Source organism: Xiphias gladius, chromosome 2, assembly GCF_016859285.1.
Source record: "Xiphias gladius isolate SHS-SW01 ecotype Sanya breed wild chromosome 2, ASM1685928v1, whole genome shotgun sequence".
Classification (NCBI taxonomy): Eukaryota; Metazoa; Chordata; class Actinopteri; order Istiophoriformes; family Xiphiidae; genus Xiphias; species Xiphias gladius.
The window spans coordinates 21,307,263-21,324,458 of NC_053401.1; the positions used below are offsets into that span (position 1 = coordinate 21,307,263).

The 17,196-nt window shown below is 42.7% G+C and overlaps 2 protein-coding genes across 4 annotated transcripts; one reads left to right on the forward strand and one right to left on the reverse strand.

The window, feature by feature from the left end:
- The first annotated feature begins 418 nt into the window (after positions 1–418).
- Positions 419–5,301, forward strand: cbll1 (Cbl proto-oncogene-like 1, E3 ubiquitin protein ligase). 3 transcript variants are annotated; one of them, XM_040140866.1, is made up of 6 exons: positions 419–524; positions 1,619–1,765; positions 3,073–3,179; positions 3,514–3,597; positions 3,682–3,755; positions 4,041–5,301. In XM_040140866.1, the coding sequence occupies exons 1-6, from the start codon at positions 512–514 to the stop codon at positions 5,059–5,061; spliced, it is 1,446 nt and encodes a 481-aa protein (XP_039996800.1). In that variant the 5' UTR covers positions 419–511; the 3' UTR covers positions 5,062–5,301. The 3 variants fall into 3 exon arrangements, with proteins under 3 accessions (XP_039996800.1, XP_039996782.1, XP_039996791.1); XM_040140848.1 differs by having other exon boundaries at positions 1,619–1,783; positions 4,041–5,300; XM_040140857.1 differs by having other exon boundaries at positions 502–540; positions 1,619–1,783.
- A 1,362-nt stretch (positions 5,302–6,663) lies between these two features.
- Positions 6,664–15,732, reverse strand: LOC120801429 (chloride anion exchanger-like). Its single transcript, XM_040148443.1, has 19 exons — positions 15,605–15,732; positions 15,387–15,526; positions 14,801–14,911; positions 14,195–14,355; positions 13,926–14,090; positions 13,236–13,388; positions 13,032–13,114; positions 12,789–12,936; positions 12,421–12,534; positions 12,243–12,320; positions 11,932–12,027; positions 11,687–11,793; positions 10,651–10,720; positions 10,386–10,478; positions 10,191–10,286; positions 9,856–10,077; positions 7,555–7,609; positions 7,112–7,248; positions 6,664–6,753 (listed from the first exon to the last, which is right to left on the reverse strand). The coding sequence occupies exons 1-19, from the start codon at positions 15,730–15,732 to the stop codon at positions 6,733–6,735; spliced, it is 2,178 nt and encodes a 725-aa protein (XP_040004377.1). The 3' UTR covers positions 6,664–6,732.
- Between the last annotated feature and the right edge of the window lie 1,464 nt (positions 15,733–17,196).

Below are 17,196 nucleotides of genomic sequence, written 5' to 3' on the forward strand. Positions count from 1 at the left end.
TGTTCGTGTTTCTAATATTTAATCTGCCCTCGTTAATGAAAATCATGGTGGACAAAGTATTAGAAACGCTCCTCGGTGTAAGGCAATACAACTCAACAACACCACAAACTACAGCCTCCAAATTGAAAGTGCAGTTGAATCGATACCTGTTTAAAACAGTCTCATCCAAATCTGATCATCATAACCTGCCTAGAGGTAACATTCATCGCAGGGCTGTTGTATTAAACTAGGTTCAGTTTAGCTAGATGTACCTAATTGTGGCAACTGTACTCAGTGCTTCCGGCATTTTCGGACGTTGCCTCCTCGTAAACATTATGTCCTGAAATGTTTGCTTTCTGTGACTTTTTCGTCTTTCCTCAACTTATTTTCTCCTCTCATTCCTTACATCTGTCCTCGCTCGCCTTTCACTCCACTCATTTTCCTCGCCTCCTCTCTCCTTTCCTTTCCTCCCCGTTCACCTCCTTTCCTCGCCCGTTCTACCCCACAATGCATTGTGTTCACTCGTTGGATCATGGACCAAAGCGGTAAGGATAATGCCCAGTAAGGCCGACGCTAGCAAACGTCTTTCCCGTGAAATATTTTTGATACGCAGTTATACTTGTTGTTATAACAGCTCGTCAGATAACGACACGTCGTCCTCGCAGTGTACGGTTTTGCTACGGCGTCCCGTAATCTTCCAAGCAGCTTTAGAGCTAGCATGGTCCAAGCTAGCTAAAAACTGGCTAGCGATAGAGGAAAGATAAATAACTTGTGCTCGCCAAAAAAAAAAAAAAGTTCATGTTGAGTCTTAAAAGAACGTGCAGGACCACATGCAGTGTTCCAACTAAATTAGTGTAGCTACGATATTAAATGCTGAACGATGCGCTTCCCGCACGTTCGTAAACGTAACCGCAAGCTGCGATTGAGTTGGGGCGCGGATGCTACCTGACCAATGTTAGCATAATGCTAATCAAGCTAGCTAAGATGTTGCGAGGGCTGTCATGACTAATAGAATGTCTTCAGAGTATTTGCTGAAATGTATGAGTCCTTCTACTTATCTTATATTCATAAAGCCAGACCGTTATGGTCATACTAGTTGAATTTCGATTTGACAATATTAACCTGGCTGGTTACCCAAAGTTGCAAGACATTGCTAACTTCGACAGTATAATTTTTGTTATACCCCCACCGGTAGCTCTTTTAGGATGTGGATATTCTCCAAAACGTGTCCGCTCAGAGACGTGCCCAGGAAAACTAGGAATTGGCAAGCAGGACCCCTGTCACGGTGCATTTGCACACCCTGACTTCGAGCATCTTTTCCTGAAAGCCAATTCTAAAACTCTCTCAATATGGGTTATATTTCATTTTATTGACTTTACAGCAAATGGCAAAAGAAATCACTCAGTGAGTCGAGTTTCACCTCTTCCACTTGCCTTTTCAACTCTGTACTAATCATTTACAAAAATCATATCAAGTGAGTGTAACTCTCACCAAATTTTGGCATGTCTTTTGAGTCCATGTCTAATAATTTTTTGTGACATTAATTTGAAATCATTTAGAGGTTGCTGACTGACTTCACTACAAGACTCAAGACGAAAGCATGTTGAATTTATCTGTACTACTTTTTTTTCCCCTGCAGACAATGATCTTCAAGGGAGCGATGGCTCTGGGAATTTGGGTGGCCCAGATGTTCGAAGACGAATCCCAATCAAACTCATATCCAAACAGCCCATAAGGAGCAAACCTCAGCCACGCGTCCAGAGACCCAGCAACAGGCCATCTAAAAGTGAGGCTGGAGAAGACGGTAGGCACATTTTGCAGTCCACCATGCCTCTTAGCATTGCATGTTGAGACTATTATCTTAAAACAGCATTCTTAGTTGGAGTGAAATGGTGTGCATATTCATATTTAACAATTGTTTCATGCAGGCAATTCATGTATATAACTTACTTTAAAAAAAAAAATCTTTTAATGTTTGTTTTTTGTTTTTTTTTGTCTCATTTAATTGTAGAATGGCGCATGATAAATAAGTCATGAGGCAAAGGTCATAATAGGTATATAGGAGTCACAAAACAACAGACACAGTTAACTGAAGCTGATGGTTTTTGTTGTGACATTTATTAACCCTGGAAGTCACAGCTAAACAGCTAAGGTAGTGTTGTCAGTGTCTTTCAGTCAGTGTTGCTGAGTGTCAAAGGTTTGACATAATGTCTTCTTTGCCAGTGCAATTTTATCTGTTCCGCCAAAACTCGCCACGATGTTTGGACTGAACTCTTGCAAAATTACAGAGTTTTGTTTGTGGCTGTTGTATGAGAAGTTAACGCAACAACAAGCACTTTAGTACTCCATCTTTTACTTGGACTGGGACAGTGTGTCATTTTTTTTTTTTTTTTGTAAGAAATTGGGACAAGAGTTTAATTTATTGTTAATATTATAGCATTTTTTCAAAACTGCATAATGAACACTATGTGGCAACATCATGTAGTTTACCCCTTTACCACCAGGGGGTGCCACTAAATTACCCATGTTTGACTACAATAGCCCATAAACTGCAATTCACATGATCTGCAGTACAGAGGATCTTACACAATGATAAACTCCTCAGTTGTCATATTTAGTGCAGTGAAAACAAATTTTGTTGAAGTAATTATTTAATCATTGATTGGATGTTATTGGGACTAGGGACAGCCTAGTTTCCATATAACACAGGTATAACCATGAACAACTGTTTGACGTGTGATTTCCGAGAAAGAAACAGGAAAGTAGAATAACTTTCCTTTTTTTACCCCAGGAAAATAATATTGTTAAATGATTGTTAAATGCAGTACAAGACAATATTTTCATTTTAAGGTTAAATTTCTACTTACTTTAAAGTTTCACATTGCCATAAAGACATTTTTTTTCTTGCCCAAAAATGCTCAATTGTTTCGCTCTAAATAATTTGACTTTTGGTCCCAGACCTATAGAGGACCATGGATACTACATTTGAGTAAGACTGGTAAATCACCTGGTTTTTTTTTTCTTTTTCTTTTTTTCAAATAAACAGAATTCCGTTGCATTCGGTCATTAATACTTGTCTTTTGTGTTTTACAGATAACTTTGGATTCAAGCAAGAGGACAGGTTTGATTGTGGTGCTAAAGCTGGTGATGTGTTTGCAAGTCAGAGGAGATTTCCCCAGCCACTCTTTTGGGACTATAAGGTACATCCCTCTAGATAATCAGGCAAAACTTAAAGAGACTCAACACACCAGTGTTATTTTCAGTATTTTCAGACAGATATTAACAAGTCTTTTTCACTACTGTTGCCTGGCGCACTGTAAGTGATGATGCACCTCCACACAATCAGAAAAATTGTCCTTACTGTAGGTTAGACTGACAGTTATCTTCCCATTTTTACCCTGCGGTGTGGGGATTGCACAGACACGGGCATAAAGAATGAGCAAACAAAAAAGTGTACAGACTATAATTATAGTATTTGAGGATGTTTTATTGGAAATTATTTGTGATTCTTACTTCTTGGTCCTTTTCCAACAGTTACATTTGATTGGAGAAAGGGATGAAGTACCAATCCACTTCTGCGACAAATGTGGTCTCCCTATCCAGCTATACGGACGGATGGTATGTACTTTGTTAATCTGACTATCGTGTGCAGAATTTTTAGAGAACTGCCGATGTCTAATTGTTGCCCTCTTAACTCCTCAGATCCCCTGCAAACATGTTTTCTGTTACGACTGTGCTTTGCTTCATGAGAAGAAAGGAGAGAAGATGTGCCCAGGGTGAGAAATCCGAGCTATTTAAGTGTTTTGTGGTCCTCATGCGTTGTGGTGAATACTGGAATTCCTCTGAATCGTAGCATCCTTTATGAGAGTTCACTATCATCATTATCATCATCATCATTATTATTATTATTGTTATTATTAGTTTAAAACTTTTTTTTTATTTTTTATACTAAACCTGTCGTTGCAACATTTTTCTCACAGGGTTGTGAGGACTGTAGCTACTCAGATGTGCTCGTTTTACTCCCGCCTTTTGTCACTAACACTCTGTCCCTGTGTGTTCAGCCTCACCCTCTACAACTGCACGGACCCGGTGCAGCGCATCGAGCAGTGCCAGCGTGGTTCCCTCTACATGTGCAGTGTTGTGCCAGGATGCAAGCGCACGTACCTGTCCCAGCGGGACCTGCAGGCCCACGTCAACCACCGCCACCTGAGGGCAGCCAAGTCTTCCGCGGGCCGCCAGGAGCCCGTGCACCTGGCCCCTTCATCCGATGTCCCTGATCGTTTCCGCGTGCCTCCCCCTCACCTACCCAAGAACCATGTTCACCTACCTAACCCGCTCCAGCACAGCAGTCACGATCCCTACAGTCAGCCGCCGCCACCCGCCGCTCACGAGGCCCCGCCCCCAACATCTGCTCTTGGTCCTGAGACATTCCGCATCGCCACGGTGACAACCCGTAAACACAGCAATCTCATCACCGTGCCCATCCAAGATGACTCCTCCTCTTCGTCTCGTGACCCCCTCTCCAGTGGGCCGGGCCCCGGTCAGCCCCCCCACCACCACCCTGGGGACTATCCTGGCCAGCCACCTGTGGTGTCCCACTCTCACCACATGATGGCACCACCACAACAGCACTTTGGCCCCCCACCTCCCCCTCCTCCTCCCATCAGCCACCCAATGCAGCATCCTCCCCAAGGCTCTGGGACACCACACATGGTGTACAACCAGGCCCCCCCTCCCCCCATGTCCACAGCTCCCCCACCAATCACTCCACCACCAGGGCATATTATGGGCCAGATGCCCCCCTATATGAACCACCCGCCCCCAGGACCTCCCCCACAACACAGTGGCCCCCCCGTCAATGCCCCCCCACCTCATCACTACAACCCCAACTCCATGCAGCAGTTCCCTGAAGACCAGGGCACCCTCAGTCCCCCGTTCAGCCAGCCAGGAGGGCTCAGTCCTGGGATGTGGCCTGCTCCCAGAGGGCCCCCACCTCCGAGAATGCAGGGTCCTCCGCCCCAGGGCCAGATGCCTGGACCACATCACCCAGATCAGGGCCGCTACCGGCCTTACTATCAGTAAACTGCCAAGTGAATGAATGGGGGACAGTTTGTGTCATTCTGTTCCATACCACTTGTCTGAATAATGTGATAGTCAACCTCAGGGTTACAGGATGTAGAACCTTCATTTTGATAATACTGCCCAGGAGCAAATGTGTATGTGGTGCACATTTTAGTTAACTGTACTGAACTCCCCACTGAACATACTATAGACTTGGAGAAGAGCAGGACTGTCCCTTTTTTTTTTTTTTTTTTTTAAAAGCTTGTATTTCTGTATATACGTCAGCCGAATCCATGCATATGCACTGTACAATGAAAGATGTTAACTATGTCTCAATAAATTTTTAACAGCAGGTTTCCAGCTCATCTTTGTTTTGTTCTATTAACAACAACAGTTTACAGTTAACATCTTGATCTGTTCAACAAGGAGACATCAAGTTTTGAAGATTATATTCTATGACGTAAAACATTTGTGTCAAGCATAGGTGAAACGCTACATGGAACTAGTATCAACATTTGGGAATAGCCAACTGTGTGTAATCTTCAAGACATTTTGTCTGCCCCCCTGGCTACGTCTGGTGGTAGTCTGAAGCAGGGGTTTCCAACATGACCCCATAAAGCAAAGCTTGGTCTGATTGTTACCTCGTAGTGTTTGACCATCTTTACCAAAGTGATGATTTCTTCTCTGATTATCATTTGAGGATGGACAAGATAAGGTCATCTAGTCAACAGAAAAGAAAGCAGATGTAGTCAGGGAAAAAACATTTCGTGTAGCACATATGTGTTTTCCCTGCTTCCCCACCTTGCCTGGGAACCACTGTTTTCAGCTTAGTTGTCCATGAATTGAAGTAGTAATGTTTTTTTTCTAAATATCAGAAAATGACTTGGCATGGTTGGTACTGAAATACGCAGACTCATTCTGCCTAGTGCAGTAAACTCAACAGGACAGTTTACGTCCTGTGCTGTTGTCAGGAATTAGCTGATATCTAAGCAGCTGTCTTCTATCAGTTCTAATTATCCTGATTTGTATTGATTAATATCCTGAGGACTGTGCTAAATCATCCCCGGGTGTCCAATGCAAAGTATGATGTATTGCATTTATTTTACTTAACCATTATTTATGAAGGGTACGTTGGCTGAACATATCTGCTCTTTTACAGTAACACCCTGTTAACAGCTAAGAGATATCACAGAACAAAGTAGAAAAGATGGAGAGACATTTAAAGCAAAAGAAAGGACAGAATCAAGGTAACGGATAGGCACTTTTAAAACAAATCAGACAATATACAATGTGTAGGCTTAGTGAACGCAGTCACAAGCAGGTAGTGAATGGTTAATGAGAATATACTTGAAGTCAAAGAGAGGTACAGGTGTTTTGATTTCTAGCTGACATTGCAGACTATTCCATGCAATAATAAAGAGACAGTGTCAATAAGACAACCAAAGTAGACTGTAACAAGTCCTGTGACGAGAAAGACTGAACCATCTACAATGAAATTAAATGAAATTATAAACTTAAATAGACCTTTACCAAAACGGTGTACTCCCTTACTGAACATACAGAGCACTGCACAGTGGCGATGCAGTGAGAGGAACACTGGATTAAAATGGTACAGTGTAAATAGCGTTTCATTGCAGTCTGAAGCCAAACGCTCCTCCTTCTGAATGGATGTTCCTGGAGACAGTTGCTCTTCTAGAGTTTGGTATCTGCTAACTATAAAAAAAATAAATAAAAAAAAATTGTAAAATCAGTTAAGCATTATAACTGCTTATACCGCATAACATAGACTCGCACCATCAGGATGCTTGTCTTGCGTAGCTACATTGTCCCTAAATGCAGTGAGGTGGTTTTGATTCTGCTTTCATCCCAATTTCACCTATTCCTGACGTATTCATTGGGTAGAAATTTTAATGTATAACTCTATTGTAAATGTACAGGAGATACTATTAATATTTATTCAATATCATTAGGTAAATTGAAAGTGTGAGTTCCCCTGACCGAAGGTATTTAGTATCAACATGAGTAACGGGGGAAAAAAACCAGACCAGTTCAGAGAGAATCTTTTCCTTACCAGTGAGCCTTGACTTTTGTCCTCCTTGTGTTTTTCAAGCACTTGCAGCATGGCATCATGAAGGGTCGGGAAGAACATGGAGGTCACAATGTCGTCATCGAAGAACATAAAGATGTGTAGTTTCTCCAGGATGTAAGCTGTTGACACACGTGGTAAATGGGCCGCATTTATACTGTGTATGAGCTTAATCTTCCTCTCATTTACCCGCCGGGCTCGTTCGGTTTTCGGTGTCTAGCTCACGGATACTTCAACACGTGGATAGGTCGGGGCAGGTGATCCTGTGCAACCCTGTGATGTTTGATGACCTGCTCTACCTACTTACCCACAGCTGCCTGAGAAGTGGATTATGGGATTGCACGGGCAACATTCACCTCACGTGGCCAGTGTACAAGTGTCATCACTGATTCTATCTGGTGCTTTTAAGAAATGCTAATGAAACTCACCATCACATGACACGATGTAAACATCCACACCAACTCGGATGAAATCCTTTAGTGCCTGTGGTGATAAGCAGCAACAAACAGTAGGTTTTAATTACTTGGCTATTACAGTACCAATACAACCACTGTCACACACTCAGATTTTTACTATGTTCTGTTTTCAGTATTTTAGTTGCTCCTGTGTAGCTCCTCTTCTTACTGTCATCTAACAGATATCTAACACTGGTTCCCGATCTTCTCTCTTTTACTGTACTACAGTAGCGGAAAGTAATTAAGTACAGTTACTCAAGTACTGTAAGTACAATTTGAGGTTCTTGTACTTTACTTGAGCATTGCCATTGTGTTATTTTGTACTTTTACTCAACTACTGTTTGAGGCCAAGGGAGTTAAAATTTTTCACTGTTTCATGAAAAAGCAAAGAGTAGAAAAACATCGAAACAATGAATACACACTTGTGCAGCAGAAATGTATTTTTCTTTTAACTTTTTTCCTTTGTGTTTTATTCTTCCTACGCCTTTCATCGTCTCACAACTGCTCAGATTTATCTTGTGATCCTCAGGACGGGCTCTTCCCCCTAGGCTGGGAACCACTGGACTAACTTACCTAACTGTACTGTATATAAAGCAATTAAAACTGACTCCACCTCATTTACAATCTGATAATCAATCTTTTTACATGATAATACTTTATTTGAGGATTTTCAGTCCGGATTTAGAGAGCATCATAGCACAGAGACAAGCACTGGTGCAAGTTACAAATGACCTTCTAATTGCATCGGACAAAAGACTTGTCTCTGTACTTGTCTTGTCAGACCTTAATTCTCTGTTCGACACAACTGACCATCACATTCTATCACAGAGACCGGAGCATTTAATTGGCATTAAAGGAAATGCTCTAAGTTTGTGCACGTTAATGATAAATCTCCATATACTCAAAAGTTAGTCACGGAGTTCCACAAGGTTCTGTGCTTGGACCAGTTCTATTCAATATGCTTCCTTTAGGCAATAATATTAGGACACACTCCACAAACTTCAATTGCTATGCTGATGATATCCAATTGTACTTGTCAGTGAAGCCTGATGAAACCAATCAGTTAGCTAATCTTCAAAGATGCCTGAAGGACATACGGACCTGAATGACCAGCAACTTTCTGCTGTTAAACTCAGACAAAACTGAAGTTATTGTACTTGGCCCCCAACACCTCAGAAACACCTTATCTAATGATAAAGTTACTCTACATGGCTTTGCCCTGGCCTCCAGTTGGGAATCTCTGAGTTCACTTTCATCAGGATATGTTCTTTAACGCTCACATAAAACAAACTTCAAGGACTGTCTTTTTTTCACCTGCGTAACATTGCTCCTCCTCACCTACAAAGCCCTTGATGGTCAGACGCCATCATATCATAAAGAGCTCATAGTACCCTGTTACCCCTCAGGGGGCAGGCTTGCTTGTGGTTCCTAGAGTCTCCAAAAGTAGACTGGGAGGCAGAAGCTCAGTCATCAGGCTCCTCTACTGAACCATCTTCCAGTTCTGGTCCTGGAGGCAGACGCCCTCTCCAGGTTGAAGAGGAGGATTAAAACCTTCCTTTCTGATAAAGCTTACAGTCAGGAGTGGCTCAGGCTTGGCTTGAACACTCCCCTAGTCACGCTGCTACAGGCCTAGTCTGCCAGGGGACTTCCCATGATGCACCGAGCTCCTCTCCCCTCCTCTTCCTCTCCATCTGTACTCATTCATATCCCATCGATGCTCGCTACTGACTTGACTTCTTCTCTCTCTCATAGTTTTGTGCTTTCTCATTTCTCTCCTCTCTCCTCCTGTCGCTTTCTGCAAGCTTTTCTGCCTCTGGAGCTGCAGAGTCTGGATCTGATTTGGTGCTCTATAAATAAAACTGGATTGAATTGAATTCCACACTGTAAGATATAGGAATACATCTGCTACAAGAACCATTTTTATGACACTCTCAGTCTATTTTTCTGATCGTACTTAGGGTTTTGAATGTAGGACTTTCACCTGTGGCGGAAAATTTTCCCTTTAATGTATTGGTACTTTTGCTTTGTTGGATTCCAATAGCTCTTCCACCACTGCTTTATTACCGAAGTGAAAATGCTGTGTTTAGATGCTGGTGATATAAACAGAAGATTTCCTGCTGCTGCTTCATATATAAAACTAGAAAGGGTTTTACTTTGAAGGAAAAACAAAAAAATTCAGCCGATATTCATCACAGACTCGTTGCATTTTATCTACACAGCAGGACTTATTTGTGAAAGTGCAGCTGCCATTAGCGCTGGAGGCCAGTACAGTACCGTTTTGAGTCCCTTCAGAGCAGAGATGTCCAGGAAGGAAACAGCAGAGAAGTCCAGGATCAGGCTGTGGAGGTCCACTCTGGGAACACTGATGTTAGTGGGAAGCTCGATTTTCCAGTCCATCCGGAAAGGAAGGCCCTTGAGGTCAGTCGGCAGGTCCAGCTCCTCCACGTTTATGCAGGATTTATCTGTTGTTTGGCAAAATAAATCTGCCAATCCTCTCTGTTAGACACATGTATGAAAGTAGGCTTAAAGCTTTTTGAAAGAACTACAGTGAGAGATCATCTTTTCCTTTGCTTCAGCACGCTGGAGTTTGTAGCGGTCTTATGTCTCACCTCTGTGATGTGACCATCCTTTTCCTGAAGCAGTTTATTGATTTTCCCGAGAGCCTTGTTCCTCTTCCTCAGAATTCTCAAGGGGTTAAATCCAACCTGGAACAACCAAGTGTTGACACCATATTCACATAGAAGCCATACAGCATATTACTAGAGAAATACCAACCAAAGCCCTGGAAGACATGCCATACATACAGCCTCTACAAGCTTGTCCCTGAAGAACTCTATATTGGCAAAGAAGATAGGGGAGGGTATCCTGAAGATTTTTACTCCCTTTGGTTCGAATATCTGAGAAGAAAAGCATCATGATCAAACATAATTAACATAGTTCAGTGGACAATAATGACATGAAATGAAAATCTTTTTTCGGGCTTGGCCAAGAAGCAACATCAGAACAGACATAAAAGCATCAAGCTCCCACATGGTTACAGCAGTAAGTTATGTAGCTTAATATATTTACATGCAGGTAATCTTTGTGATCCCTGTAGAGGTCAGTCCCTGGGATGTTAGCCAAGACAGAACAGCGGGGACTGGAGAGACACGAAGAGGGTTTAACATTAATATACATTAATATCGGTCTGTGTAGGTCACTGGGTGGATTCCATAAAGACAAAGCATAACCTTTAGAAAATACACTGATTATGAGCACAACCGATGACTTTTTGGTCTGTCAGATCATCACCAAGTGACCATAGTACCAAGAGGAATCGAATGAATCGTGATTGAGATTAACAAAAGCTGCTCCAAATGGCACTGGGAGGCAAACTGAACTTCAGTACCGAGAAATCAAGCGCAGCAGACGTGCCGCGAGATGACGGCTGACGACAGCTGACGCTCTTTGGCTGCGTCATAAACCTCTCCCTGATTTCCTACTCCCGACGTGATAGACGCTCAGTCACTCAGTCAATAGTGAGAAGCAAACCGAGATTTTTGATGCTTATGAATCATTGTCAATGTGCATCATTGCTGAAAGGCAATGTTTGCATCTATAAAATACAATAAGTTGCACTGTGGGATTGGTAGCAGAAAGTATTGTACATGCCACTGTAGGACATTTCAAAGACTCTACATAGAGCATACTTCTCTTCTGAGAGTCAGAATTCAGACAACATAATAATATAGTGCACTATATAGTGAACAGGGAGTGATTTCGGACACGGCGTTTGTCTAGAGGAGCTTTGAGTGAGCAGCAGCAGGATGCACACCTGGTTATAAAGGCATGCTGTGATTGGACGGTATGGACGGTTGGACCTTTCTTTTGAGTGTCCAGTGTCCTTGAGCAAGACGACATACTTCTTCCTGACTTTTCCATTGTACATAATTTGGATAAAAATGCGACAACAAGATTTTGCTTTACTACATAGACACTGGATGCTATATAGGGCTTTTCATCAACTACAGTAAATCGTGATCATGATTTTCGCATTGTTTCCATTCTGAAGTCAGTTTGCGTAGTAACAAAACATAATATCAGATGCCATGAACTGTTTAATTACAACTGAGTCCTGAAGACAACAGTGAGCAGCTCCATCCCCAAGCCCACCGCCAGACCAAGATCCAGGCCTAGCAGGACGGCACCCAGGCATGTTCCCATCCACACCACCTGCAGAAAAACGCCTGGGGTCTAACACTGAACGATAACAGACTATGGCAGGTAAATAACCAAATGAATGAAAAGTTGGACTCTATAAATACGTGTACATTTGGGCATCAAACTGTAAAACATTTACTGAGCACCTACACATTCTGGTTTGTCCCTCCTCCACAGGTACGGGATTTCTCTGAACTGTATCAGCATGCCCTTCAGGTTGACGATCACCAAGGCACCCAGGACAGACTGCAGTCAAATCCAGTATTCAAGGTGTGTATAAGAAAAAAAAAAAAGTACCTTTACACCTTTAGATATACAGTCACAGCTAAGCTTTATCCCGTACTGTATATGATTCGACATGACGGGAAAAATTCAAATTCTCTCTCCATGTAAGGAACCTAAGACAAAACACACAAAAACATATTAGCACAAGACAAAACATTCTCAGAAGTGAGTCTCACCCTGGGGAGCGGCTCTAGCAGGAACCCAAGCGCTACAGTTACAATCATTGCCATCATGGCTGAGATGATCCCTGCTACCTGCATTTGTGAAAAAAAAAAAAAATTATGTTTAATCTTCATATGGCACTGAAGGAAAAGAATGTGATATAAACCCAGACTCTCAGTTTTGTTTTCTGACCTGCGTTTTGCCTCCGGAGCTCTCTTGCACGGCTGTTCTGGAGAGCGCCGTGCTGGCTGCAAACGACCTGAAGCTTGCGCCGAATATGTTGCTAACCCCAAATGCAATGAGCTCCTGGGATGGAAATGGCAATGAAAGGTTACTTTTGTTCTGACTTCAATCATTTTGTTTGAGCTACTGTTCTACATGTGACACGTGAAAGCTCACACCCAAACCTGACATGAAAGCAATGCTCAATGTAACTTTATATCCTCACAACCAGAATTAAGAGTCTTATTCTCGTACTCACACAGTATCAGTAACCAATTAACACTTCTTCCACTATCGGAAACAGAAAAGTCTAGAAAGTGCCATTATATGTAACTCACCTGGTTACCATCAATGGTGTAATCATGTTTGATCGAGTAGAGTTTGGCCACGGAGAAGGCAACAGCAAACCCCACTATGGCTATAGGAAAGGCCTCCATGGCACTTTCCTGGAAGACCTCCATACTGGGTGCAATGGGAGACTCATACCTGAAAGACACTCGTGTTTCATTGTGCATCGAAATGATCTGAATTACCTGGTGGAACAGCGGCGAGCAGATTTATGTGGCGAACTTGAAACTTACCCACTAACCATTTTGCCAACAACGTCAACATCATATCTCGTCTCAAAGCTGAAGCCGTAGGACACCCCACAAGTTATGATAGTCTGTGTGAAGAGAAAAGACACCTGGGAGTCTCTAGCAGCTATTGCTATCCATTCATTATGGTAAAACAAATCTACTTGGGGAGACCTGAAGCTTGCATGAGATACAGGATCCTTCCCTCACCATGAAAACTTCTATGGGGATGGGCACTGGCAGTTTGGCTTTGTATCTGTCATTCAGCTCCTTCACAATGAACACCACCACCATGATCACTATGGACATAACCAGGTCACAGACGTTGGTGGAGGTGATCTGGATAAAGATCTTCTCCAGGGTCTGTGCAAAAGAGGCAAAAACACTTTCTGTATTCAGCGCTTTGAGCGTGATTAAAAATGAAAAGTAGTTTTTACTTTACATCACAATTCAATATGGTAAAATTTGACGGCAAACCACACGAGGACGCTGTAGAAATCATAAAAAAGGCCTATCCAACTTATTACTACCTCTGTGTAAATATACACTTTGCACTGAGATGAAAACTGCGAGAGAAAAATATCTGGCTCTTCGGTGAAGCAACGGCCAGCAGCTGCTTGGATTAGCTCAGCATAAGGACTATAGCTTAAACGGACGAGATACTTAGGCAGTTCAGCAGAACTTTTCTCTGGCTCCACGCACTGAAGCTTGTGCTGTTTTTTTGTACATTCAGACCACTTTTTCTCCTAAGAACTGCTATAGTCTGTCTTCTTTCCCGTGTCTCCCTTATTGTCCTTTGCCGCCTGAATGACGAAAACATGTGGCGTGGTCTACCTCCACTAGTTCCAAATATAAAACTGTATTGATAGTAATAATGTAACTGTCACATCTTGGATTTACATATATGATGGCGAGTGGTCCGCTGATGCCTGGGACCTGCAGCCCCAACACAAACTTGAGCTGGGACACCAGGATGTGGATGGCAGCTGCTGTGGTGAAGCCGGACACCAGAGTGTCCGACAGGTACACGACAACAAAGCCCACCTGCAGAACACCCATCGCCAGCTGGTAGAGACAGAAGTATGGATAGAAAAGAAGCTTGGTTTGAAAACTCTTCCCAGGACAGGCAGAGTCACTGGTATGGTCTACAGAAACAGAGCCAAGTCTACCTGGAAAATCCCCATGAGGAAGGTCACAGAGGAGGCCACCAGGACTCTCTGCTGGTCCTGAGTCAGACCCTCAAAGCCTGTGATATTGGCTGGCGGTCTGTCCTCTGGGACCAGACGGGTCACCACGGCACCTACCATCAGGCTCAGGACTGGGAAGGAGCCTGGGGGTGAGGAAGAGTGTGGATGGGTGGGAAGTCGCTGTTGAACCGCATCACATCTAATCTTATCTGCACTTGTCAAAAATGATAAGATCAATGATTTAATCATTTTCCAAAAGGGACTGCACAGGGTGATACGTTTAAACTCACTGACAGGAAGCCGTTTTTATTACTTGACGAAAGTTGGGGACAGTTATAAAGAGTCTTGCGCCAGAGCAATATCGATTTTTGGGAGAAATAAAATCATCACATGGTCTAACTTGAACTTCCATCAGTTCAGATCAAAATGCTTTGCCATATCAATTGTAAGATGAAATAATGACTTTTCCACATTCCTTTTTCCAAGCTTTTCCAGCTGGTTTTGGGAAATCGAGTTATTGTGTTGTTTCACTTGTTATAGAGGAAAAAAAGGAGATATTTTATAATGAGTGAGCACTGAACGACGTACCTACAGAGATGTGTCTTGAAGTACCAAGGAAAAAGTATGTGAGCACGGGGAAGAAAGCCGTGTAGAGTCCATAGCTGGGAGGCAGCGAGGCCAGCAGGGAGAAAGCAAGTCCTGAGTGAGACCAGGGCAAAACAACAAACGCAGAAGGATGTTTTCAATAATTATGCATATTTGTCATGGAAAGTAACTTGGGAGAAAAAAACAACGATGAAGGTAATAACAGAAAGGAAAAAAACATCCAGAAATTACTAGTAAATTGTTAAAGACCTGTTTTTCACATAAAGGACAGTGTACGCTTTGGAAAGTGACTGCTAAGATGCTAAAAGAAGCGATTCCACCAGCTTACCCAGTATAATTCAGTGGGTAAACTGGTGTCTCTTGCAAGTTGTAATCCTATGCAGTGTTTCTAAAAATAATGTGATGATCAGATAGTACAGCAAACCAAAAGGGTGGAGGTATGGATGACGGATGCACACGTAAGTCAGTAGTCAGCGGTTTTTTCTCATGGAACCGTGACCACAATCTTTCCCCAAAGTTAGCACCAATAATGGTGGGATTTCAGTCCCAGACCAGTCCTGCTCCTCACCTTGCATGATAGCCACCAGTCCAGTGCTGATCCCAGACACCACGTCCCCTAGCAGCCACTCTCTAACTCTGTAGATCTTCATCCAGCCAATGATGGGCAGAAGAGCGAGCACTGCGTTTTTGGCACGTTTTGAATCACAACTGGACACAAACACAAAGGGTGATCATGTCAAATCAAAGACCATAATCCTCATCTCAGATTGACCAGGGCTCACTTACGTTAGGTACTCTTTCACGTGGTCCAGGATGGTTTTGCGCACCCTGCAGATTTTCTCATGATCTTCAGCGAAGCTGTCCTCAGAGTACACTTGTCTGGCCACCACATATTGTTTCCTCAAAGTCACCATCCTCACACCTCAGGTGTCTCAGGAATGTAATGCCGGTATAATGTGAAAGGTTCTGGGGATAGTTCCCTGAGCGAACCTTTGCCTATTGCTCTCTGTGCAGTGCTGTGAGTCTGTGTCTATCCAATCTGTGATCTTGAGCATCTGAGATCAATTTTATTACCGTCAGTTTCATCTTTTCTATGTTCAATCATTAACACAAGAAGATTTATGAACCATTGTGTTGATATGTGAGAAAGATTTTCATGTTCTTTTCTCTTTTTTTTTGGTTGTGAGGTTGTATTACTTTTTGATGTAGTTCATAATAAGTTTTTTGTTATAGCTTTTTCTTTTTAGACGCCAGTATGTGATACATTGATTATATGAAGAGTTTTGAGGACACAACAACATTTTGACAATGATTCTTGCTTTTGGCAAACCGCTGTTTGTGTCAACTATTCTGAGAACTGGGCTTTTTGTTTCTTACAATGCATCAAAACAATGTTTTTCTGCAATTTCTACAACTACGACTTAAAACACTGCCACTAGTGCTTCTACTACTCCTTCTGCAACACTAGATTAATCACTAATCCTACAGCTTCTTATACTACAAACAACTACAGAGAGTGCAGTTGTATCTACTATAGATTCTACTTTTAGGCTACTGGTACTGATATTCTGGTTTGTCCACAGGCTACCTAAAGCCCCAACCAACGGGACGCCCTTTTTCTAACTAGAACATGCACTCTGGAGACTGCATACCTCCAACTGGGTCAATGTCAAACAACATACACCAGACCATTCATAGTATATGAATCCAAAACGTAACGGGTTCTTGCCTGGCCCATGATCCGAGGCTCCGAAGGCAGAGTCAAAGAGCCAACACCGCCCTTAAGGCAGAACCAGGACCTGATCTCAGTCTTACTGACCACACTCGATCTGACTCTGAACAACCCATAGTAATCAAAGCTTCGTGGTACTGTTTGTTCCCTCCACCCCCGCAGATCCGTGTCATGCCGCGGTTCATCTGGAGAGCTCACCGTTCCTGTCCTTTCAGCAACAAAATCTCCTGTTGTTAGTCCCTATTTGTTTTCTCTCTTCTTCTGTGTATATGAGTGAGCTCACGTATGCTGATGAATGGCTGCTGCACACAGATAAATGCATTGTCTGTGTAAATACTTTGTGACTGCGCCTACGGAACACCTTATGCTCCTCGCCTCTCTCGTTCTGACTGGTCTTTGTTGATAGTCTGACAGCCAGATGGTCTCTAAGTTGTACTGACAACTGTCCTTTGAATGAAACATTCACTTTTATTCTCGTATTTTTTCAGTGTCTTTTCCTATTTGGTCTGTGTGTGGGCAGTTTTTCATGAATTGGACTATTGATTTTGGCCACACGCACCTGACACTACCTTTTGAACAGCACAAACCCTGTAACAGTCCCTGGTTTCGCTAGTCAAACCACCACAGACCAAGAGCCAAGGGCTTT